We start from the raw sequence: 26,080 nt of genomic DNA, 5'->3' as shown, positions 1-26,080 counted from the left end.
ACTTAGCGAACTCACGCAAGTGGTTCGCAATCTCCGCAGCGTGAGAGAACGGCTGGACCTCCTCCTGGCACAGTTCTTGCGGGACGACATAAAAAACAGGAAAAAGTAAGTGTTCCAGACGTTTATTACTCGTCGATATCCTAAGCTAACACGTTTCGGCCAAATTTTCTAAATGCGCCTGTTTGCTTTTCTAGATCAGGGACGGAGGAAGTTTATGAGGTAGTGCACAGGCTGCTACAGCAGGTAGCAGACCTGGCACGCGAGTACAGCTACCGACCACCAAGATCAGCGGTGCGGAGCCACCGCGGCACTAATAAGGGTAGGCCTGTCTGCGCTGCTGCGAGCGCCGCAGGTGCAAAGCAGCGCCAGCCCAGCACCCGCAAGACAGCTGCCATGGAGTGCTTCGGTGCCTCGTCTACTGATTGTGGTAGGAGACTTAATACTTCACTTTTTCTTTTATTCTTCTTTGGGGGGAGGGGGGGGGTTGACGTGCATGAGTTGAGATGTTAGCACTCAACTCGATTGCTAAATACAATGCTGCATGCCCTTGTGCCATACCATATGCATTGCTATCATTATTCATTTCACACCTAGGATTGGTCGCTATGTGGCTTCCTGAAAGCTTGCATTCAAGTATGCATACCATGTTCATTTTATTTAGCCGTGTAGCTGCAGTTTTGAATCATGAGAGCCAAGTAATTACTGTAATTACCGTAATCTAAATGCCTCAAGCCTGCAATTTTTATGGGACCGCGTTTTAAAATGTGTAAATTATGTAGAACCGTGCTGCTGCTTCCTCTTGAAAGTGCAGTTTTCTCCCACAAATTCTTTAGGCAAACATTTCACCACGCGCGCCTCCCTATGATTGAACTGTTGGGAACCAGTACAAGGAACCTGCCCTAAGTGTTAGCAAAGCTACTGGTTTCGTTTTAAATTTCATGAAATTTTGTGCTCTTTTCTATCTGTAGGGGAGAACAGCGACGTGCACGTATTCATACCAGAGCCAGAAGAGGAGCCTGACGACCCAGGCAGGTGGGCCTCAAGTGGGTGGCCTGCATCGCCTGAGCCATGTTGTCGTATGTAAAAGTACCTTATTCTCAGTGCATATGATGAAAGCTCAGTAAAATAGTGCCGCTTGTACTCGATTCTTCAAGTAATCTGTTACCTGTTGTCTTGAGGAAGACATTGTTAATGTGCTCATATAATAGGCGCCACTTCGTGGGTTACCGCAGAACTCGTTTACTCTATCAGTATCCTGGTGCTTTGAATTGTCAATTAATTCTTCCTCATCTTGTCTTCTGGTTAGCTCAGGCGGTGGAGGAACTCTCCTGGAAAGGCATTAGTCCAAGATTGAATCCCAAGGCCAGGATGAATTTTCTTGGAACTGTGCAGCTTTCTTTAAAGAAAAAAAAGGAGGGGGGGGGGGTTTCCTAGTCGCTGTAGGCTACTTTCAGATGGATAACACAACTCTTTCCTTTCATGAAACTTCCCCCACATTGCTGATTTCCACAGAACAGTGCATTTGCTCATACTGTGTTCCGAGTTCGTTGGATAGCAGCATTTCTTGAAGCTAGTCTGGATAATCTCCAGACTGACTTTATGGCCTGCGCGTCGAAGGAACTCCATTAGCTCATAAATATTGTTAGCTTTTTCACGAATGTAGATCAAAATTTTTTGCAATGAGTATGAGGCAATAGGTCATTTTGCATACCATTCCAGAAAATAAAGGGTGACCTATATTGAAATAAATACGGTAGTCCTGCATAAATGAGAAAATATTGCCAGACACTGCAATTATTAGCTGTCAGTCAGTAACATAAAACTGCTGATGTGAGTGGCAGATTTAGGACTTCTGAAATATCAGGGAACAATTTTTTTTAGACCCTTAAACATGCAGATAACATTAAAATGTTAAAACACTAAACAATAGAAACAAATAACATCGATTATATTCCTGAATCTATGGAAGCCACATAGAGAGTTTGATTGTACTCTGCAGATTTGTCAATGACCTGATTCGTGTGCAAATCTTATACTCCATTTTTTTTACACCTCAAGGGCAGCCGGCAAGTCCCAGTGACTTCGCACACGAAAACCCCACACAGAGGTCGCCAGTGGGGACAGGTGGTAATGACGCCCGTTTGCCATTGCAAGGTAACTATCTTATTCGTTTCACTCCCTCTTGCACCATAAATAAGGTATATACAGTATATATATACTGTATATACAACTGCTTGTATGTATATACAAGCAGTTGTGTATACAGACTCCATAAGTGTCGTGAAAGCCTTGTTGTCAATCTGTAAGCATAAAAATACCGTACTTATTTAGCTCTATTCCGAGCTGTGTAAAGCTTATCTTGCTAACCATCATATCATTATATGCTGTGTACCCAGCCATAGGGGAACCAAGGGTAACATTCTGGCGGACCAGATGGCCACATCAATTGCATAACATGCTGTTAATCCTACCACTGCTGTCCCTGTCACAGATCCGAAGCCTTTCTTACGAAGGAAACTGCGAAACCACTGGCAATGCATGTGGAACATAGAAACAAATAATAAACTGCAGGTGATAAAGCCACAATTAGGTTCTTGGCCCTCTGCAACAAAAACAGATTTCCTATTCGAACAGATTTCCTATTCTGTCATCTCAGAATAGGACCCACATTTGGAACTCCCCCCCCCCCCCCCCCCCATAATGTTATACTTTCTAGAAATGAACCTTCAACCTGTTGTAGATGCTGGGAGAGGGTGACCGTCCTCCACATCTTACTTGAGTGTCGGGAAGCCGAAGCTGAGAGAAATAAACATTTTCCTCTGGCATAGCGGTATTGTATCCCGCTTCACCCGGCTATGTTTCTTGGCAAAGTACCGCATTTTAACGCCAAAGCAGTCCTCAGTTTCTTCAATGATGTTGTCCTACATGTTATTAGTCCCATACATTCGTAGCGCTCCCTCTCTTCAGAGGATGCCGCTGTGATAGCAGCATTGCATAACACATGCCTCCAGGACCTTGTGTCTCAAGGGCTCTGGTGAGGCCATAGTGCTGTGGCCAGTCTTTGATTCTGACATGCTTTGTATATCATCATTTTCGTAATGTACTTTAAGGCTGATAGTACACGTCGTTAGCCATCGCCATAACCTTACTACATGTAGATTTTACAGCCTTTAGAGCGACTATTTTTTAGGCCCCTTTACAGCCACGTCACATCAACTTAATAGAATGTATCACTCCACTGCGAAATCACTAAACACTGGCATGGCACTCTTTGGCCATACCTGGCCCTTGCGCCAATAAAAACCACACATTCATTCATTCATTTCCCTCTGGCACCACAGACACGCTGTATACATTGTGGTACTAGCAGTGCAGCCAGTAATAGTAAGGCCAGTATTTTATGCTTCAATAATATAACTGATTGGATGCTGCCAACTGCCTACTTAACACATTCCGAATGCTTTCTGTCAGCACTTGCATAAATAATAATCATCAAGTGAGGCCACATTGGTAATGATGGCAGTTTTTAAACACACTATTGGTGTATGTCATATAACTGTCCCCTTGCCTATAAAAGTATTGTCACACCTATATCGTCATACTGTTTGTAGTATGTACAATTCAGCAAAGCTGCATTAGTCCAGTGAATACTGCATGTCTGAAATTCAAGTGAAAAGCCAATTTTCAGCACTGCTTTACTGCAGTTAGTGCCAGTACTGCCTGATGTTACAGAATTCCTAAATGCACACTCAGGCAATATTAAATTTTGCATTTTAAGAGCTTCCTGCAAATGCAACGGGCACCTGCCATGGGACCGTGCATGGCAACAGCAGCAGCAGCAACAGACCATTGCCACCTGCTGCCCCTATACAAGCGACCCCTCGTGTACGAAGGACACCACTGAGAGGTAAATAACTTTCTTCACAAAGAACCTGGTGTCACAAGCGCTTGTCTGCCTTACTGACCAAGTCTGGCAGTAGGGTGCAGTGGAATGCAGTGGAGTGCTTCGTGTTACGCTCATGTATGTTTTGCGCACTGTTGTTACCACAGTCTTGGGTTCCGGTGGTCACTGCAAACTCGTCAGTTGAATTGGCGCATAGCATAGCCTCGTGAATTGCGCAGTTCGGCACTTGTTTGCAGACAGTTGCATATTCCGACCATGGTCGATCTTGTGGTTCTGCAGTGTTACACCGGGTGCGAACTGCGTGGTGCTTTCTTTTGCTTTCATTGTAGCAAGTGTGAAGTGTTATTCATGTATGAGTGGACAATTCTGAAAATTAGTGTGAATGGTTTGAGGATTGGGCCAGTTCCATGACATGACTGTTTGGTTTTCTGCATGCTGTGCAAGGAGCTGTCACCAAAAAAATTGGGAAGGAGAGCAGGACCGAGCCATGCAGCAAGCAAGGAACATAGAATTACCACGTAGTTAACTTTTGCGACCTTAAGAGGAAGGTTTAGCTCAGGAGCTTCAATTTAAATCCACAGAAAATGAGATATCATTTTTATTAGCAACCATTGCACCGAATTTGATGAAATTTGTTGCATCTCAAAGAAAAAGATTAAGTCGAATGACTGTTGGGAGTAAATTTTTTATTTACGCTGTCAATTTTAAAAATAAAAATGGCTTAAAATCCGAAATTTTCTGAAAAGGTTACTGTGAAGTTTACAGCGATGTAGCACAGTAAGGAAAAATAATATAACTCCGTGAATTGCATCTAACTGTACATTTAAAGCGGACATAGTTGACATGGTATGCATGGTTCTGAAATAGACCACTGACATGTGAGTAGGACTTTCGCAATACTCTTATAAACAGTGTAGCAAATCCACGCACAATATAAATTGATGTCGAATTTGTTTTGAGTGCAGTAATGGGCGTAGCTTACAGAACTGCGCATCTGTTCTTGGTGCAGAGCTACAAAGTTGTAAACTTCGTGCTTTTATTTTTTTGCAAACTTACGAAGTTCTCGAAAAGAAAAGATTCAGGCCTTAAATCATAGTTTCGCTTCAAACAGTCGCTAGACTTTTTTTCTCTCAAGTGCAACTAATTTCATAAAAATTGGCCTAGTGGCCGATTGTAATACATGGTTTCAATAAGCGTTTCTGCGTTTCACGTTCTGCAATCACGCTAAAACTTCTACTTTACATTTTTGGGTGAGCTAAACAGTGGTTACTGGCCCGTTGTGGCTTCTGATGCATTCAGGAAGGGGTGTTGTATTTAGCATGCGACAGAAGGAGGGTGGTGGGGGTTTGTACACCCAGATCAGGCTGTTCTATTATTTTTTTCGATACGGCCATTTATTTGTTTTTAATGGTACCTTCAACAATGTTGCACGTTGACCCCTTAACGAACTGTACACGAGGCATCAATGTATCTGTTGTGCAGGTGCCAGTATGTTGTGAATATGTCGCACGGGGTACCTGTCGGGCATTGTGACACTGTTCAGTGCTCGATAATACCCGCAAGGACGCCAGTCACCGGATGATTGCTTAGGAACCATGTGAAGGGGAGATGCCCAAGGACTGGAAGATGGTTGGATGACACCCAACTCCAACATATGGTCGAATTCCTGTCGTGCCACCACCAGTTTCTCGGGCGACAATCGACATAGTCGAGCGTAAACCGGTGGTCCAGTAGTGGTGATGTGGTGAAACACGTCGTGTATTACTGGGGATCCCACTTGGCGCTGGTGTGTCTGGTCAGAAAATTGGCTCAGTATGGAAGTGAAACGAAGAGGGCCTGCTGGCTTGATCAGCATAGGGCTGAGCAGCGTATGTCTTGAAGGCTTGCCTTTTACATCGCTTTGTGACACAGGGCCCTGTAACTTCCGGTTATGCACGTCGACTAACAGTCCGAAGTGGCGCAGAAAATCCTCCCTGAGAATGACGAATTTCACATCGGCTACTATGAAAATCCATTGTAGCGTTCTCTGCAGGCCCAGACTGACAGGTAGGGCCTGCCAGACTGACAGATGCACGTTGCAGCAGTCAGTAACCTACTGGAGCAAAGCTTCTTTGAGCTGGGGATAAGCTGCGGTTCGCAACCGCTTTCTCGATGCTTGAAGAATCTGTTCACTTTCACGTATGTTCCCAACGTGCTCTGCTTCACGTTGTACTTGGTCATCATGTGCTGTCGCAATTCGCCATTCTTCAAAGCCTGCAAAATTTCCACCTTAGTCGCCAAGTTGTTGGCTTCGTACTTCTCCCGCTTTGCCGGCGTTGCCATCACCGTAGCACAGGATGGTGGTGGCATGCAAAACATGGTCACAACGAAAAGAGACAACTCCGCAAGAAGAGATGATGCCGACTCGACAACACAAGGAAAAATGGCATCGAAGGCGCAGTGGAGCAAAGAAAGAAGACACTGACATTCGGCGACGCTGCGCTGCTTTACCACACTTTCGTGTAGCGGCAACCGTCAGCATTTGTCTGAATTAAGCTGTGTGGGGCCGAATTCTGACAAATTAACGAAGGTTTGGGCCCATAGACTACCATGCACTTTGGCCGGGACCAATAGAGCCATCCGAATTACCCAAATTTCCAAATTAACGGGTGTCGCATTAATGAGCTTTTACTGTAGTGTCCTTGTACTCAATGCTGCGTTTGTCGCCTTCAAAAAAGCACTGCTTGTGCTTCAAAGCATGAAGTTCAGAAACGCTTCATAACATTTCTTATGTTCCTTGTTTGATTTGTGCAGGCACACGAGGGCATAATGAAGCCACCCTGGCGTATCTGGAGGCCCGGTCAGACCAAGAAATGCAGATGCGCATGCTCGGTCATGAACTTGACCGGGAGAGACTGGCCCTCCAGATACGCCAGCACGACGACAAGATGCAGCTCCACATCCGCCAGCATGACGACAACGTGAGGCTGAGGGAGCAGGAGCTTGAGCTGCGAAAAACTGAGCTGGCCGCACTTCTTGAGGAACGGCGGAGCAGCCAAGTGTACCAGACTGCCCAGCTGGAGCTGATCAAAGCTTTAACGGAAAAGCTCCAAAAATAGTGTTAATTGTACCTGATGCTCCAGTTTCTTGTTCAGTGCTCTTTTTTCTCTCTTTTCTTACTCTCAATTCACATGCATGATGCTCCCATTTCTTGTTCACTGCTCTTTTTCTTTCTTTTCTTAATCTCGGTACATACAGATCATGGTGCACTATTTTAAAACAATTAAATTAGGGGGTTTTACGTACCAGAACCAATATTTGATAGCGAGGCACGCCGTAGTGTGGGACTCCATAAATTTGCACCACCTGGGATTTTTTAATGTGTACCTAAATTTAAGTACACAGTGTTTTCACATTACGCGCACTGTTTTAGCATGCTCTGATGGGATAGTGAAGGGTACACTACCTTGCACAAGTTGAGGTGTATCTTTGCTGTGAAGTTTCTAAGCCATGAGAATGAATGCTCGGGTTTTGTGTTTAATTCATGTGTTCCTCATCAGCCACACTAATTCTGCTTATTTAGCGATTATTTATTAAGTTGCCATAAGTGTTCAATGTTTTGCTCACGCATAGAGGATGCCTTGTCTTCAGAATGCACGATGCCCCAATTTTTATTCAATATTTATTTTCTTTTTCTTTTGTTAGTCAGTTCGTACAGATCATGGTGCACTGCTTTAACTGGTTTAGTTTTAATAGAAATTGTTGATGCGCCCCTTTGTCAGACACTTTTCCATAATCTAAGAAAATGGCATCAGTTTGTATGTTGGTGTCAAAGTTCACATGCAAATCATGAATGAAAATGGACAGTTGTCTCGCATAAGAAACCCCTTTTGAAAGCCACGCTGGGATGAATGAAAAGTATTTTTATCGAGAAATTCCACGATATGAGAGTAAATGACATGCTGAATGATTTTGCACGGGACACTTAATGACAATCACCACCATCAATCAGCCTATTTGATGTCCAATACAGGACAAAGGCTTCTTCCTGTGATCTCCAATGACCCCTGTCCTGTGCCAATAGATTCCAGCTATCACCTGCGAATTTCTTTTCATCACCCCACATAGTCTTCTGCCGGCCTCGGCTGCGCTTTCTTTCTCTTGGTGCCCATTCTGTAACCCTAATGGTCCACTGATTACCTAACCAACTCATTATATGGCCTGCCCAGCTCCATTTTTTCTCTTAATGCCAATTAGAGTATTGGCTACCCGTTTGCTCTCTTCCTGTCTCGTAACGTTACACCTAACATTCTTCATTCCATAGCTCTTTGTGCGGTCCTTAACTTGTTTTTGAGCTTCTTTGTCAGTCTCAAGTTTCTGCCTCATATGTCAGCACTGGCAGAATGCACTGATTGTACACCTTTCTTTTTAATGATAATGGTAAGCTTCTAGTCAGTATCTGACAATGCGTGCTGAATGCGCTCCAGCCCATTTTTATTCTTCTATGAATTTCCTTCTCATGATCAGTGTGCCCTGAGTAATTGACCTAGGTGACCATACTCCTTCACAGACTCGAGAGGCTGACTGGCGATCCTGAACTCTTGTTCCCTTGCCCAACTATTTATGATCATCTTTGTCTTCTGCATATTAATCTTCAGCCCCACTCTTATACTTTCTCTGTTGAGGTCCTAAATTATTTCTTATAACTCGTCCCCAGTGTTGCTGAATGGGACAATGTCATCTGCAAATCGAAGGTTGCTGAGATATTTACCATTGATCCTTGCTTCTAAGCCTTCCTACTTTAATAGGTTGAATACTTCTTCCAAGCACGCAGAAAATAGCAATGGAGAGATTGTGTCTCCTTGTGTGACCCCACTCTTTATAGGTATCTTCCTACTTGTGTAGGATAAGGTAGCTGTGGAATCTCGGTAGATGTTTTCCAAGATATTTACATAAGCGGTCTGTACTCCTTGATTAGGTAATGCCTCTACGACTGCTGGTATCTCTATGGGATCAAACGCCTTTTCTTAATCTATGAAAGCCATATAGAGAAGCTGATTGTGCTCTGCGGATTTAACCTGATTGATGGCATGGATACCATCCAATGTTGAGTATCCTTTCATGGAACCTGCCTGTTCCCTTGGTTGACTGAAGTCCAGTGTTGCCCTTATTCAATTGGAGATTATCTTGGCGATTACAAAATACTGGGAGTAAGCTAATGGGCCTATAATTTTTCAATTCTTTAATGTCTTGTTTTGTGGATTAGTATAACATTGCCATTCCTTCAGTTCTCTGGGACTCTTGAAGTCCATAGACAGTCAGATAAAGGGCCGCTAGTTTTTCAAGCATTATGTCTCCTTTATCGTTGATTAAATCGACTGGTAGTCCATCTTCTGCCGCTTTTCCCTGTTTCATGTCTTGCAAAGGCCTTTTTAACTTCTAATGATATAGGGCAGTACTTTAGTGGGCAATCTTCTTTTGCCAGATTTGAAGATAGGATCGACCTACTGCACTTTCCAATCGTTTGGCATGTGACCTACAGAGAGTGAATGATAAAATAAAATACACAGATATGTAGTAATGGTATGTCTGGTGTCCTTGAACAGCTTGGAATTAATATCAATGGCGCTTGTCGATGAAGAAAGCTTAGTGTTATATAACAAAGATAAATTTCCATCATGAAATATTGTGATAGCAGGCATAGTAGACGGAGTTCTGGCCGGTGGCGTAGGCAAATATGTGCTAAAAACGATGTTAAAGGTGTTATCACATTCGAGATCTCCAGTGGTTTCTCCGAATTCGTTAGAGTGACAACGTGATTCAATAGGGTTGACGACCTTCCAAAATTTCCTCGGTTTATCATTTAACAATTTTGTCAAATCGCAGTCGAAAACTTTGTGCTTATCATTGCGCAGGGCAATCAGGCAGGAATTCTCAGCAGTATAATATCACTGCCACGCATTAGACAAGGCTCTCAGCTTAGCAGCACAAAACAAGCGCTGTTTTTCTGCCTTCTTATCTCTTTAGTGTCTTAGTGTACCGTAGCTTTTGGTGGTTTTCATAGAAAATAAATTTCGGAATGAATTTGTTGGATGCTCACGTGTTGTTAAGGATGCCTAGTCCTCAGAATGCACGATGCCCCAATTTCTTGTTCAATTTTTTTTCTGAGTCTCAATTCATACGGATCATGATGCACACTTTCAGAATGCATGGACAGGGCAGCAAAGTGTACACTACCTTGCACAGGTTGAGGTACAATATCATTGCTGTGATGTTTTCAAGCCATGAGAATCAATAGCCACATTTTGTTTAATTCACGTGTTCCTCGTCGACCATGCTATTGTAATTCTGCTTATTTAAAGATTATTTATGAGTCATCGCAAGTGTTCAGTTCTTTGCTCACGTGTTGAGGATGCCTAGTCTTCGGAATGCACGATGCATCAATTTTTCATTCCCTGCTTATTTTTTTCCCCTCTCTTTTTGTAATCTCAGTTCACGCAGATCGTGGTGCACTGCGTTAAAATGTTATGGCAGGTAAGTGCACAATGTGTTGCACAGGTTGAAGTACAATATCTTTGCTGTGATTTTTTCAAGCCATGAGAATGAATAGTCACATTTTATGGTCAATTTCATGTTCATCAACTGTTATTTTAGTTCTGTTTATTTAAGAATTGTTTATTGTGCCGTGTGTCCAGTGCTTTTACCATGCAAATCATGGTACAATTCTTTAGAAGGCAGGGCAGTGAAGTGTACACTGCATTGCAGTTTGAAGTGCAATATTTTCACTGTTAATTACATCTCTATTAAAATATTTGTCTGAGTATTCTTGCCCGTTGTCGTGCTGCCATGTTGCCAGGAGGCTTAGTTTTCATGATATGCGAAGTCCATCTCTTGTTCTCTGGTTTTTCCCTTTATTTTCAGTTTGTACAACTAAATGTAAAACACTCTAACTTGTAGTCCTTGCATGTCACAGATGTTACCAACATGTGGGGCACAAACGAAGTAGCTCATTAGCGAAAGTCATGTTGGAATCAGTCGTTATATTTTCCTCTGCAGATTAACATGTTACTATGCAGCCTTCTCTGTGTTAACACGCCTGTGAACCTTAATTCTAATCAATTTCTGTGGACACAATACAAGCAACATACGGCATTCAGAACTTTCTTGCTACTTTTGTGTTGCAGATTATGAATGTTTCAGTAACTTGCCGACATTCACTCACCTAAATTCAATTTAGCTTTATTTTCATTTGAGACAAAGGTTTCTGGACTAAAAGCTGCTTTTTAGCAGCTTCACTAGGTCCAGAAACACAGGCAATGCACAACACAAACGTCCAAAGAAAAGCCACACAGCAAACAGAGTAACACAAAAAAACATAATACGCAAAGGGTCTCGTGCTATACATGCCGAAGTACATCATACACAAACAACAAAGAAAAAATTGTGCATATTGTTACGAGGTTAAAAGTAGTCAGACGTATATTTACAGGATATTTACGATAATCGTAGCGGCTGACAAGATGGTAGACAGCGCGCGAAGTCCAGAGCATCGTCTTCCGACCAAGCTGACATCATCATCTTCGTCAGCATGTCACAATATGTATGGTAAACGAACGTATTGACACTTTTCATGGAGCAGTTTGCTGTAGAGAAATGAGATGGCGCACCGCACGTCTCCTCAGTGACAGCACACGAATATGAAACCATTACCGCTTCCACCTTGCTTCTGTACAATCAGCTGTTGGAAATAGAACTGAGTTTTCGCTAGTGCACTGTGCTCCAATCATGTGGATTGAAGACGTACAGTAGTTGGCTGCAAAAGTGGTGGCTGGCATACTAAGGAATGGAATGAATCTGTGCAGCAAAATTAGTGGACTGTTTCTGCAATTGTCCGCACATGTTACCGGCACTTCAAGATGTACGGCTTTCTTCGAGGATACAGAAATTTGCTCATCCACCAGCGTTGTATCGTTAACCTTCAAAGAAAGTGCTTCAGCCCCGGGATGACGGCAAGAGTCAGTATCGCTCGTTAAACACAGACAAAGAGAGTAGCGCCGCTTCGTGTCATAGTACGTTCCTGCACAGTATCTACAAACATCTAACCCAACTGGCACACAATCTTACACCCACTCTATTGCCAACGTGTTAATAAGTGAATGGGCACACACTTGAATATGCATGCCATATACGCACAATAAATAAGGGACTGCAATTATAACACACGAATGGTCGAAGCCGAATGCTTTGTGACGGTCCACAAGAGTAAGCGAGCTGCTAACAATAAGACACCTTTGCTACAAGATATTACAATGTACAAAATGGCCACGTTTCAAGCCTCGCGCGCAGCAAGAACAAATTTGTCGCAAGTGAGCACACCCACAAGTGTTTAGGCAGAAATAATCAGATGGTGGACCGCACCAAGGAAATTTGAGTCAGAAATGTGACAAGCCGCTGGTTCAAAAATTTGCCATATAAAGAACGAAGAGCAAAACACTTATCCTGATTCAATTCATGAACGGAAAGTTTGGATAGCTTGGAATATGTATTTAGCCTTGCTTTTAAAACAAGCACCATATACGCTGTTTGGACATAGCATAATCTACTTCCAAAGCACTTTTGCATGTTCTCCGAAACTGGAGTCAAAGCTTCGTGTCATCCACCCAGTTACCATCTACGACACCTTCCAAAAAAGAGGTTTGCTAAGCCACACCAGCGTCATACACACCCACTGTAAACGCGGAGGCAATGGACGCAGTTGAGGCAAGCAATGGATGCGTCGCCACATGATCAAAACATGGCAGCGGCCACAGGACTGTCATGAAAAGGGTCAATAAAGGAAAGTTGCATCATTTAACATGCGAGCAATGCAACAATGGCAGGCACGTTACGTTTTCAAATTTACAAATATACTGCAGCAGTCATTCATTTGTGAAAACTATTGTGTGATCATACCCAGTCAGAATAAAGGAATATTATGTTTTAGTGACTGAAATTTGCAACTAATTCGAAAGTGGGGAATGAAACACGTTCCTTGTTTATGTGTTCACAATTTACTGCTGTGGTGTTAAATTCAATATGGAAGCTAGGAATTCTATAAATTTGAGTCGCAAAAGAAAAAGTTCGCACAATACGAGAATAGAGAGGTTTAGCTTGTCCGGTATTTGGGTAAATCCATGTGGGCGTTGGGGCGGAGGCGTAAACGTGAGCGGCCTGGACAGTGCAGAGCTCAAACAGACAAAACAGCTAATATTGCCTTAACCAATTGTATTCCACTTTGCTGCTGGTGTAAATTTTGGGCACTGGCATAACCGTGTTGCTGCCAAAAATTTACACCCGCAACAATGTAAAATACACTTGGTTGCTGCAATATTAACCATTTTCGTCTGTTCGAGCTCTACGCTACCAGGTGGCTACATCATGTAGGCCGCTCCTGTTCCCGCCTCCTCGCCAACACTCCGTCCACCTGCGTTTACCCGAATACCAGACAAGCTAAACCTCTCTAATAATATCACTGTTCTATTTTTGTAGAAAAAGAATAATTGTGCACCGACTAAACATGTGGGTAAAAAAAGAAAGGGCGTTGTAAACGCAAGGGAAAATGGCTCGGTGTCTGACTTCTTGTGTCAGCTCAGTTTCCTTATATTTTTGCGGCCGAATACCCCATGCACGACACTACGTTCCTTCACACGATTCAAGGGACCTTACACTCTACCACTTCACACTGTGGGTGAGAGGATCAAGAGACCGACGAACACTCCCAAGCATCACCAAGGAATCCGGACGTCTGTGTACTCACAGCTGAAGAGTTTCACTGATGGACCATCTAAAGAACAAGCGGGCAGCTTGACATGCCCAGAACAGCAAGCAGCTGCAAGGGGGGTCCAAGTGCTGCTCAACAACTGCAACACTGACATTGCCAATCTCGCACGTATTCTTGACTGCCTGAGTTGCAGCAATCTTGAAATTCAAGTCTTAATGCCAGTATTCAAGGGTACGTTCCAGACGACGAGCTTGAGGCAGAATACAGCACTGCAGCAGATTATGACAATCGGGTCATGGTACGCTGGCCGAATTGCTCTGCCAGACCGCCACTTTGGAACGACTTGAATGCGACCCGCAGTGCAGTTTCTGCTCAACCTTATCTGGCCGCAACTAACATGGCATTGTCGCATTTAGGATTATGACTGCTTAAGCTTAGCATTCCAATTTTTAGAGGAGACGTTCCCCAATTAGCAGAATTTTGGGAACAGTCTGAAGAAAACTGCCCAACGCAGTGCGACACTATTGCACAAGACCAAGTTCCACTACTTGAGGAATTGCCTTGTAGATAAGGCAGCAGCGTCGATTGCTTGTTTACTGACCACAGAATGTTATGTGGATGCCGTCGAGTTTCTTACGTAAAGGTTCGGTGACCAAAAGAAGACTGAACAGTGTCACTTGTCAACCCAAGAAACTTTCCGCATGTCATGTCGGGAACACGATGCAAGGTCTCCAGAAGTTGTGTGATGCCACGTAACTGCATATTCATTGCCTTTCTGCATCGAACCTACCAGCCCTTAGTTTTTCGGGAATGCTGGCAGACGTCATGCGGAACGCCTTGTCATGTAACATGTACTTGATCTTGTGCAAGAGAAGTGCAGAGAGGCGCTAAGGGGACTTAGCATTGCCAACCCTCTGGGAAATGTTTCGGGACAAATGGTAGCAGCCAAGTTGAAAGAGCTGCTCAACTTTACCAGGGTAGAATTAGAAAGCCAGGTGAAGTGCTTCACATAAGCGGCATGCGTTCGGAAGGTGTACATACATCGAAAAGTCACGAGACCACAGCACCACTTTTGCATAATGCGCCTTTGGTGAGAAGTGCATTTCTTCTGCTAATCAAAGAACCATTCCACACGAACCTGTGATGCTAAGCTCTCTCTGGCTGAGAAAAAGGAACAGCTAGATTAGGACAATTGTTGCTTCAGATGTATGTCACGAGTTCACCAGTCAAGATCTTGTCATGTAAAGCTCACTTAGTCTCGCAATAAGGTTACGACCAAAGGTTGTTGGTGAGACAAGAATCGCTTTCAACACAGGTCCGTGCGTTTCAGCACTCCATCAGGCACTGAAAGGCGTAGAATCGTGAAAGTTGCTTTGCATAACTAGTACAATGCCCAAGTCTTCACAGTGCAAGCAATCATGGTGTCATATGCCGCTACATTTCTGCACCATCCATCGACAACAACTTTGTGGGACAAGTAAGACTTAAAGGCAAATTTCTTGCAGATTAGCGGCGTTTCTTTGAAGCAAATGCCAAATCCGGACTTTGTTTGGTCATCGGGTGAGAACATCTCTGGAAGGTATTGACTGGAGAACTTGAATGGAGCACAGATATCTAAGGATTAGTCGCAGTAAATTCCATCATTGGATGGACACTCCAAGGACCAAGTCAAAGTAAAGCATTCATCGAACGCAATACGAACTTGATGGTCTGTGCACTGTAAGTGGCAAGTCTTTCTGATCACAAAATGTTACAGATTTTGCAGCCCTTTTGGTGACTGACTCAAAGCAATGGGTAGCGCTCAGCAAAGCGACTCAATCACTTACAAGTCTCTAGAGCGATTTGAAGAGACTAACAGCAAATCTAATGGCAAATGTATTGTCACGCTACTGTGGGAAGAGGGCAAGCATTTATTCAGAGATAACTGTGATACAGCTCTCACTTGCCTTAGTAAGCTGGTTAAAATGCTAACGCAACGTGACACAACTACAGCTTGGACAAGACCTCACATTGAAGAAAGCAGTACTTTGCGGCAAGCAGTTTGAGGAAGTCCTTAAGCAGCAACCGCACATTCATGCTGCCGGCTCATCGGAAACCATCGATCTTTGCATACAACTCGCCAAACGCGACGTGTCGACAGGAAACGCAACACAGTTGAGCAACCTCAGACAAAGCATTCCTGTCACTGGTGCGGTAGACAAGGAACACACCCCAAATAAGAGTCCAGCATCAAAAGTGCTGCAAAAAGGGACGTTTCACCACTGTATGCTGATCATCACGCATGCTTCATCATCTGAAATTAAAGGGACACTAAAGTTTAGTATTAAGTCAACGTGGACTGTTGAAATACCATCTCAGAAACCTCGAAACGCTTGTTTCGTGCCAAGGAGAAACTTATTTTAAGAGAAAATACGTTCTGAAGCATCCGCGTACCTCTAGCGCAGTTCAAGTCGCCCGCCCTCCGATCGAGGAGTACTGACATCATGGTCTCTCAGTGACATTGCGCCGTCGGTGAGTAGAACGGCGTCCACAGACGGTGCTACGGCTTTTCTGCGCAAAACGCAAACGCGCGGCCAGAAACAGAGCCAAGGCAGAGCCGACAGCAGAGCGAAAGCGGGAGTATGGCGGCTGGCGGAAGGAGAAACGCGCGACCATAAGCTGGTACTTCATTCTATGACGCAAACTTCGACGCTCGTCGCAATGGACCCTGACAACGACAGATTGTCTCGCGATGCTGGGCTCAACTTCAGCGATTTGAGCACAGACGAGCGCGACCTGCTGCTGAGGGCTCGTGCTGCCAGCGTCGTTGCGTACTACGACGGCGGCCTCGACACCGGCTCTCCGGAGCGGGAAAGTAACGAGGGCTTCCCACGACATCACATGGATGTGGCATTCTCGCTGCTTGTTCCAAATGAAAGTTTCGCAAGCCAGCAGAACCCGCACAGCACGACGCGATAACGAAACTACTGAAACTCCAAAGCGTGCGCGGCGCAGAGTCGAGCGAAAACGAAACCTTTCGACCACCCATACTACTGAAGGGCGTCAAAATGTTATTTTTTCTTAGAATCGAATAGACGTAGACAAGTAGCATTTTCTTCCGTCTTATAATCGAATGAAATATTTTTAATACGAGTAGTTGAGTATTAGTAACACAAATTATGAGGAGTGCTTTCGTCATCGGGCTAGTACCGGAATGTCGCTGGGGGTCTCAAATCGTGTCATGCATTTACCTCAATTTCTCGGTTACTAAAGCTCTGTTTGCCATTATAGTGATGCCTTAGACGTTCTAGAACATTGCTCTACCACTTTAACTTGACTTTCTGGTAACCTTTAGTGTCCCTTTAAGCACATCTCCGGAAAGTACAAGCTTCCTGGGAGCGATCACAGACGGCGCAACAACTCCGTGGACATAGAAGCCATCGCTAAAATGACATGAAATGATAGAGCTCAAGCACTTCCAGAGGAGGACCGACTTCGTATTGGTTCATTCCAAACTTCTGTGACACCGCACACCCGCTGATGGAGCGCTTGCATAAATCCAACTCGCATTTCATTTGGGATGCCACTCAAAAGCAGGCTTTTCAACAAATTAAGAAAGCCTTGACTTCACAACCTGTCTTAGCTCTCTATGACTCAAGGTGTTAACTAGACTAGACTTTGCAGGACCGCTCCACATAAAGCAAACAGATCATCAGCGCAAAGGATGACACACACTACAGAGCGCTACTTGTAACTATTGTTTTATTCCCTTGTCAATGGAATAAATGGGGCAAGATACTGGGGGGAGGTGGGGTAGTGACTAAAAACAAATAAACAAAAAAATTTTACAAACATGGCCATCTACCAATGCCAAGCCGGCTTTGTCATGTGATAATTTTTTCTGCAGTCAACATCCCAATAAAGGAACCAGGATACAAAATTTCAGATTAGCGCGTGAGGAAATCTATTTCCTTTGCGCTAAGGGAGGCTGATGGCATGCTCACGCACATACTTCCCAAACGCACAATCTCAGCAGCTTTGATTATCTCTTGCGTCATTTGGCTGCCATCTTTGCTCACAATCTTGCATTTCTTAAAGAATGGCCGACATCCGCAGTCTCTACAATGTATCCCAAGGTGTCTGGCGACTGCTTTTGAACGAAAGATTAAAAGAGCATGATTATAACTTTTCAAAAGCAGTCGCCAGACACCTTGGGATACATTGTAGAGACTGCGGATGTCGGCCATTCTTTAAGAAATGCAAGATTGTGAGCAAAGATGGCAGCCAAATGACGCAAAAGATAATCAAAGCTGCTGACATTGTGCGTTTGGGAAGTATGTGCGTGAGCATGCCATCAGCCTCCCTTAGTGCTAAGGAAATAGATTTCCTCACGCGCTAATCTGAAATTTTGTATCCTGGTTCCTTTATTGGGATGTTGACTGCAGAAAAAATTATCACATGACAAAGCCGGCTTGGCATTGGTAGATGGCCATGTTTGTAAAATTTTTTTGTTTATCTGTTTTTAGTCGCTACCCCACCTCCCCCCAGTATCTTGCCCCATTTATTCCATTGACAAGGGAATAAAACAACAGGTGCAAGTAGCGCTCTGTAGTGTGTTTCTCTTCTGTGTGTGCCGTCAAAATGTTGCGCAATAGAACCTGTAATACACTACCTCGGGCAACTTATTCGGAAGGTACCAGATATTCTCTGAAAGAGGGTGGTGCGATGCCAAAGTATGTAGACACTTGACTGCCATACATGCAAGTACGGCAGTTGGACAGCAGTGTTGCAACTTTATACATTCGCCCCACCCTCTGCTGAGCCATTTTTTGATTTTTGTGGAAATCAACGAATGCGAAGTCCGCTGCCACCTTGCCAAACCCCCATTCCACAGCCTGCCGCACAGTGCTCATGCGCTTGTTGAAATGAGCCTGGTAGGGCTGCAATGATGCACCTCCAAAAGGCTTAAGGAGCAGGGGCCGGAGTGGATAGGCTGGGTCGCCATAGATAACATATTCATGGCCTTGGGCGACTTTCTCCAAGTTCCTGTAGAGGGCCGTCTTCTTCAAAATTCCTGAAATAAAGTTACAGATCTTGTGAGAGTAGAAGAAAAAGACTCATGCAAATGCACTTGTTTTGCACAAACAGAAGCAGTGCGTGAGATAAAGAAAAGTTAAGGGACCTTATTAGGGTATACATTTTCACCATTAAGCATGCAAGGTGCTGGTAGCTTTGAAATGGGTGAGCAGAAGGCCTCTGTTCGAAAACAATTTGTTTGTGAAAAAGGTAACCTTGCAACCTTGTGAACTTCATGCGTCGTCCATGACTGAAAAATTTAGCTGAAATGTTCAGAGGAGTGTATGCTATCCGCTGAATGTGTTTTTTTCACAATGCGCGAGGGGTGGTTCACGACCTCTTTAATTCTCGGTCAGACATACCTAAGTAAGCAAGAAAATCAAACAACACAAACATGTATAGTTTGATATTTGGTGGAAGTCGTCCTGTAAGTGTAAAGTGGTTCTGAAAATATGGAACACGCCAGGGCAGGACATGCATAGGCAGCTTGGTAGCAATTATAACATTGAATATTGCCATACTAGATTAGGTATTTGAGTTATTGAAGCTAATCGCCATGGCGCATTAGAGAAGCATTTAGAGGCAACCTCACGCACCAGCATCGTGGCGCCGACCATGAAATGGTCCATCCATTTGGCATATCAAGCCATTGGGGCACATCACGGCTTGATATTTTTGCACGTGATGCCGTTTGTGGCCAGAGAAGTGATCCTGCTGTCCAACTGATGGCCTGCAAATTCGGCGCGCTGTGCCATCAACGAAACCCCAGCAGTTCTTCAGTGGAGCGCCTTTCCTGTGAATGGCCTGATAAAAAAAGAAAAAGAAACAGCGGTAAACAGCTATCTATAGCAAGAAACTCTTAACGTATTGAGAAAAAGATCATAATAGGATTAGACTACAGTGTATGATACACTCTTTAGGTGTGGACATCGTGCCTTGCAGGAAGAGCTAATTATGTCCCTGTTTCGAAATCGTGCCAGAAGATGTATCTCTGACTGTACGTGTGTCACGTCGGAGGTGGCAATTCTTGTATAGTAGAAATGTCCGCTGTTGTGGCGTCGTTTCATGCATGCACTTGTGTGCAACAAACAAATTTACTTGACTGTTCTTTTGCCAAATCTTCGTCATCTGCACATGGTTACGTGCGAAGTACAAAAAGAACTATTTTAGAAGGTAATGAAACGACACACTTCTTCATAACTATTACACACAGCGTGCACTAAAAAACACGGATGAAGAATAGACAAACATGAGCGCTGACTCACAACTAAAAGTTTGTTGCATTTAAACACGTGAATATCTTCTTGGCTCACTATTTTGTTTTCCACAAGTAATGAATGCCACCCTGCCACTGACCAGGCAGAAATATCCACGTTGGTCCTGTGCGTGATAAGAGAGCGGACTGTGTACCAGTTACCATGGCAACAAGACCATTTCCTTTCATTCTTCTTTTTGCTTGTGCAATGTACCGGTTTCTCCCCGGATGATGCTTTGACCGGTATGCACAAGCGCAACATGAAGGTACATTAGCTGGGAGCGCTCGTGACTACATTCCTTGTCATGTGCACACACCTAAAGAGTGTACATATGCCTTACAGCATGGATTAGACTTCATTGCTCAGCCAGCCCTGCTGCTCAAGATGCAACAAGCATACCTCACTGCCTGCACTTTTGACATGACTTAAAACTCTAGCACCACTACAACAGAATAAAGCAAGGTTCTCCCTCGCTCTCTAAGACACAAACCCATACAAGCACACAACATAGGTGAAAAAGCATGCATATCCCACATGCTATGGCAATCAGTTGAAGCAAAGCTTCCTTTAATTCGGGCACTGCCTGACCATTAATTAGTGCCGAATTTTTATGTTCACAGTTTTGTGAAGTATGACAGTGTTGAAATGATATTAACCATTATCTTGGGTGCAAAATGTGTTTGTCTACGCAGTACAAAGAATACACAGTGGGATGTTTTATTACGGTTTGTCCTGCACAATTTTTATTCAGTGGGAAGTTGTGTACTGTCACCACCTCACACAGCGCACTGCATCGTGGCACAACTGTTTATGTGCTGGACTGCACCTTGCACATTAGTGTCACCTTGATGTCACGGTCTGGTTGTAAGCAAGGGCTGTGTAATGGAAAAGTATGGAAGATACTGTGTGAGGTTTAGCATTTAAGTACCCTTTGTGAAAACAATGATCGTTACCACCACTAGCTCTGAATTTAGGCAAAGGCATGTTCAAGTGTCAGCGCACAATGTTTACACCAATGGCCTCGTCCATAAAATTCGGCAGCCAGGACATTTCGGCTTTCCTTAAATACAATTTCCTTGCCGTCCATTAAGTTAGCACTGCCCAGTGCGCATATTAAAATTAATACTCTCACAGCTCTCATTTCCGATGAAATGAGAGCTGCGTCGAATTCTGAAATTCCATAAAGCACCTCCAGATAACACCCACATTCACTTGCTTTGAAGCATTCATACATTTGTAGTTTCGCCTTGCAAACTGCCATGAGCAAAGAGCAAAGAGGCTGTTCACTCATTTCATTACTACATAGTTGAAAGTGAGGACCACACTGATTACGTGGTGTGCCTGTTCGCGCCATAGTACGACACGTGTTAGCAACGGTGACAGGACAAGCGTATGACACACACTGTTCACCTGCAGCGGTCTCATACGGCTGGTTAAATCCTGTATGGAGGCAAAAGCTGTAGTGCAATGTTCTTTGGGATTACTACAGCGAAATTTAGAACAAGGCTTTCCTTTACATCTATAAGCTATCAGGTTCCTTCTGAGAAAGAACATGGCATACCTTATGAAGCTGTAATTTTTCTAGTTCTATATGGCATGTGGACAAGCCGCATTGTGCACTGGCACGACGACGTCGACTCGCGATGTATGCAGGCATACTTCTGCTCGTCGACAGCGAATTCGTCAAACCATAAAGCCTTCAGCCATATGTCCCCGAGTTGCTTGCTTCGAGAAGCTACCGCGTTGCATTTTCCAATGTTGTTGATTAGGTCATTTCGTTACCCGTTTTCAGAGAGTAAAAAAAAAAAATGCGTCGCTGGCTTAACTGAACATGCATTTCCCCCCCCCCCCCTTTAACTGAAGAGACCCCAAACAGGGCATGCTTCCTGGCGTCGCCTTTGCCCCTCTAGCCTGCTGCTCATGTGTAGTCTGCACGCTCTCGGCTATCCCCGCGGGAATGTCGAAGGAAGAGCAAAGGTGGTTTCGCTTAAATGAAAAGAAAAAGTACGCACAAAGGAAAGTGGGGGTGGGGGAACAGGATGGATGTGTATTTTACACTTCTGCTGAAAGCGTGCTCTTACCTGGGAAAACAGCTCCAGGTTTTGTAGGTTGAGCCACCTGTGCTCCGTGAGGTCCGCTAGGAGGTGTCCAAAGTAGTATTCAATGTGAGATAAAACTTTAGACACCACACTCGATATCACCGAACTGTGGCGGCTGAAGAACACTTCAAGATCACACAAGCGGTTCGGATAGGCGAGACGCCGCAGTGTCATGCACAGTGCCTCGCGGCCTGGAACTCGAACCCGTTGAGCGCTCTCTACCTCTTCTGGAATCAGGAGGCCGGTCAGAAGATCGTCCAGGTCCGATTTCTCGAACCTGAACGACCGGTAGAACAACGTGCTGTCCATGGCATCCAAATTAAGCAGGCCATGCTTCCGAAGATCGCGCCGTGGTTCCACTGGGAGCAAGTGCACATCTTCTAATTCGTCCCAGTGCAGAGATCGCAGCAGCAGTTCGTCGTGAAGCACGCTATACGGCATCACTGATGAACGCAGACACAATTGTGCGCACAATTCAAAGGCAAAGAGAGTGCTTGCTTATAGCCTGCGTAAGTCACAAAGGAGCGATCAGCGTCCAGACGTGGCTCAGGCTTGTCTTGGCAAGGCTTCATGTTGGCTACTTTGGCGCGTAGCAAACGCAAGACAAATGTTTGTTTATTGCTTCGTTCAAATAATAAAGCAAGCAAATTACTTACTTCATAAAGAAAAAAAAACACGACTTAGCATGGCTCATTGAGTGTCAGTTTTTGGCAGTAAATCTGAGCTAGGAACGTAGCTACGCGGGCGTTGGAGGCGTGCGGGCGTACGGAAAGCATGCTAAAACTCGATTGCTCGCTTTCATCCGGCAACCCGGTAAAACGGTAACCGGGAATCCGGTAATACGCCCACGGGGCGGCTTTCCGGACAAGCTAAACCTCTCTAATGTCTCTCAGCGTTTTCGTAGCGTTCTGCTAGAGGAAATGACTGGCGAATGAAAGCCGACCTCTAAATGCGGGGGTGGAGTTTAACACAGCGTTCCAAAGCCTGATATGTCAACTTTTGCGCTACCCCTCGGGACGCAAGGAAGGAACTAATTCATTCTTGTGGGCGAATGGAAGCTAGTGGGCGCACAAGGGCTCTAAGCTCATGCTATGTGGGACGGGACGTATACCTACCTGTCCGTCGTGTCAGAGAAGTGTAATACAGCCGACCGGTTTTATAACGAAGTGCTTGGGGCCTCCGGAATCTATCTTTACAGATGTCACATCTTTGTAAATGTCGCGCAGCGCACAGCTCACAGTAGAACATGGACAGTTATTCCTACGTTATACAGGTCATTTCGTTTCAGGAGTGCTCGACTGCTGTTCGGCGTCGGCATGCGAGAAGCCTGCGCACGGTTACAACATCGCGCTGATGTGCGTGCGCGTCAGAACTATGTATGCAAGTTCGCGAAGCGTAGGTTTCATTGCTATTGGAGCCGAACAAGCTACGCGCAAGCCTACATGTTATCGCTTGTAACGACCGCAGTGGCTCTGGGATTACTTGTAGTTTTCTCATAAATAATACATTGCTGTTGTATTAACAACAAAAAGAGAGCCCTATGAGCCAACACCTTTGGTAGCAGCAAAAACCTTTTAACTCAACATTCCGCGCAAAACCCTTAAAGAGCGCAAACGCGACGTTTAAGGTCATATTTGGCAAGAACGCGCTTTTTGAGAGCCCAAAAAAACTACAACGTCGACGCTAACCCTCATTAGCAAGAAAAAATCGTATTACGGGAATGTCACCGTTTAGGTGCGATGTTGGGATAGTTGCAGTGCATGCCAACAAGTTGACGCCAAAAAAGCATTATTGAACAGCGGCAGAAGCCCGTTGACCCCTGGGGCACATAGCCAGTGGCACACACACCCAACGTCCCGATGGTTACAGACAAACTCAGTGGTATGTATTTTGTACATTTTTAGTTCCCCGCCGGTGATCATTTCTTTTTTGCTCCTCCTCTATTTAGATGATTAAATATGCGACAATGTTAACGTGCACAGGATATAATACCTGGAATATATATGCTGGTGTTCGACGTCTTAGCTTACGCGGCGAGCTCTGTTGGCGGGGCGCATTTGCATCGTAATTTGCACTAATTTTCTACTTTATCGATTACCTGGCGGCATAAATGTGACGTGCCTCGTAAACGGTGACCTTCATCAAAAGCAGATACGCGAAAATGCGTCTTGCGGTACGTCAGGTCTTACAATCCCATTGCAAATTTGCTGGAAGCGCCATGAACGCCCTCGTCGCGTCGTCTGCATCAGATGTCAGTGCTCTGAGTTCTCCCGTTCGCGCGCTGTTCGCCAGCCCGTCAAAGTGTCAATTATTTTTTTTATTATTGTTTAAATTAGGTACGACATTAAGCAGTATAATAGCAAGAGCTCGGTGGCGCAACCCACCGCCCCGCTCCAAAGGGGACGCTGATAACATCCATCCATCCATACATCTATCGTAGAGTGGCTGTATATGCTACATAAGGTAGAAGAGTTGCGCATTCGTCCGCCATCTTGCCTGGGAAGCAACCAAATCTATGCGGCGAAGCCGTACTCTGTTTTTGCAGGCGACATGCCTACCGTATCGTCGATCGTGGAGGGCGCTTTTCAATCGCTTGCGGACCGCTTTTCCGCCTAATCGCAAACTAAGCGTATCGAAACAGCTGACTGGATAAGATAGTTAAGAGAAAGACGCTGCTGTTCTTTAGCGCGCGGCGTAAGATTCAGCTCAACATATTATCGGTTGTTTTTTTGGACTTGCGTTCAGCTGTGCACGCTGTCGGAACTTTTGACCTAATAACGTATGGGCACTGGCGTATCTAGAATAGATTGTGTATTCTGTATACGCCGAACAGATGTAGCATTCATGAACCTCTACGGTAACATAGAGATCGCACGGAACAGTCTCAGGGAATATGTTCATGTTAGTTTATTGATTCCAAAAATCCTAAAAAATAGTTCCTTGTGAAAAAGCTACATGACAAGGTAGTATAACGTTCGAAATAATATAGTGCATTAAAAACTGGATAAACGTTATCAGTTGAGGTAAACAATCAGAGGCTTTAATGTTTTTCTTTCGCTTGAATATTGCTTGGCACTCAGATTTTGTTTCAACAGAGATAAATGCGCTTCTAAGAGTAGTGCGGTGTTCTTTTAGCATGTAAACAGTAACAGAAAGCACCGAGCCGCAACTACCTCTTTTTTTGGCAATGGGCAATGCTCTGGGACCTCCTTCTGTATACTTATGTAAACATGTATGTCTCCTCCTTATTAAAGAAATAAACTGAAACTGAAACTGAAAACCATAATGCGAATTTCCGAAAAAAAAATAGCAGTAGTGCATGTGCGTGCGAATATTTCGATATAGTGAGCTTTATCAATTTGTGCTCTTTTACAAAGGGAACTGCACTAAACATAATGAGGCCGATACCTGCATATGTACCAAAGCTGTCAACGCGTAGGCATTCTAAAATATTACCGCTGAATCAATTACCAACCATTAGTATTTCGACTCTGGTACCCCATTAGATTTGCTGTAGAAACGTACCCGCCGACCAGCAGGCACTGGATATCAGCCACACCTGGAAGTGGCATTTCATTGTGCCCCTTTTCAATGCAGGGATTCCAAAAGTAACGTTCTTTGGGAGTGTAGTGAAAGTTTTTCTCTCACAGGATTGACATGGCTAGATTAGAGGCAACAACGCAAAATACAGTTAGGCCCTTACCGTATGGTAAATGACGACAATCATTCCTCTTGCCTCCTGCTCCAGCAGGAGTAGAGGAAATATCTTTACTTAGTGGCAACCTCTTTTATGTTCAGAAACAACAACCCAAGCAGTGAATTATCATGAAAATGTGAGCTGGCTTTTTGATGACAGTTCTGTGAAAGCAGTGTGGTACACTCTATGCAGAAAACTGGTAATTCCAACTAAAACTTTTGTATAACTCTATGTGCTTCCATTATTTAAAAAAAATACACACTTGAAGTGGCCTTTTACATTCCGCCTGTGAATTCTTTATCAGAGCCTACACAAGCACGTGAGCCTTAG

At 44.3% G+C, this 26,080-nt stretch overlaps 3 protein-coding genes across 3 annotated transcripts in view; 1 reads left to right on the top strand and 2 right to left on the bottom strand.

Moving 5' to 3' along the window:
• Window positions 1-393: 393 nt before the first annotated feature.
• Window positions 394-7,225, top strand: LOC142558337 (uncharacterized). The gene is made up of 5 exons (XM_075670482.1): window positions 394-427; window positions 969-1,076; window positions 2,059-2,154; window positions 3,779-3,907; window positions 6,698-7,225. Exons 1-5 carry the CDS (start codon window positions 394-396, stop codon window positions 7,000-7,002), a joined length of 672 nt encoding a protein of 223 aa, XP_075526597.1. The 3' UTR covers window positions 7,003-7,225.
• An 11,079-nt stretch (window positions 7,226-18,304) lies between these two features.
• On the bottom strand, window positions 18,305-22,447 carry LOC142558335 (uncharacterized). Its single transcript, XM_075670481.1, has 3 exons — window positions 22,036-22,447; window positions 19,295-19,502; window positions 18,305-18,696 (listed from the first exon to the last, which is right to left on the bottom strand). Exons 1-3 carry the CDS (start codon window positions 22,360-22,362, stop codon window positions 18,305-18,307), a joined length of 927 nt encoding a protein of 308 aa, XP_075526596.1. The 5' UTR covers window positions 22,363-22,447.
• Window positions 22,448-22,551: 104 nt separating this feature from the next.
• The window catches only part of LOC142558334 (uncharacterized), a 32,870-nt gene continuing 29,341 nt past the window's right edge, over window positions 22,552-26,080 (bottom strand). Inside the window, exon 6 of the mRNA XM_075670480.1 lies at window positions 22,552-22,558. Coding sequence (XP_075526595.1) covers window positions 22,552-22,558 — 7 coding nt within the window. The remainder of the gene's footprint in view (window positions 22,559-26,080) is intronic.

The sequence above is a fragment of the Dermacentor variabilis genome, chromosome 9 (assembly GCF_050947875.1).
Source record: "Dermacentor variabilis isolate Ectoservices chromosome 9, ASM5094787v1, whole genome shotgun sequence".
NCBI classification, from domain to species: domain Eukaryota; kingdom Metazoa; phylum Arthropoda; class Arachnida; order Ixodida; family Ixodidae; genus Dermacentor; species Dermacentor variabilis.
The sequence above is the reverse complement of the archived record's forward strand: the minus strand, read 5'-3'. Positions and strand labels throughout refer to the sequence as shown.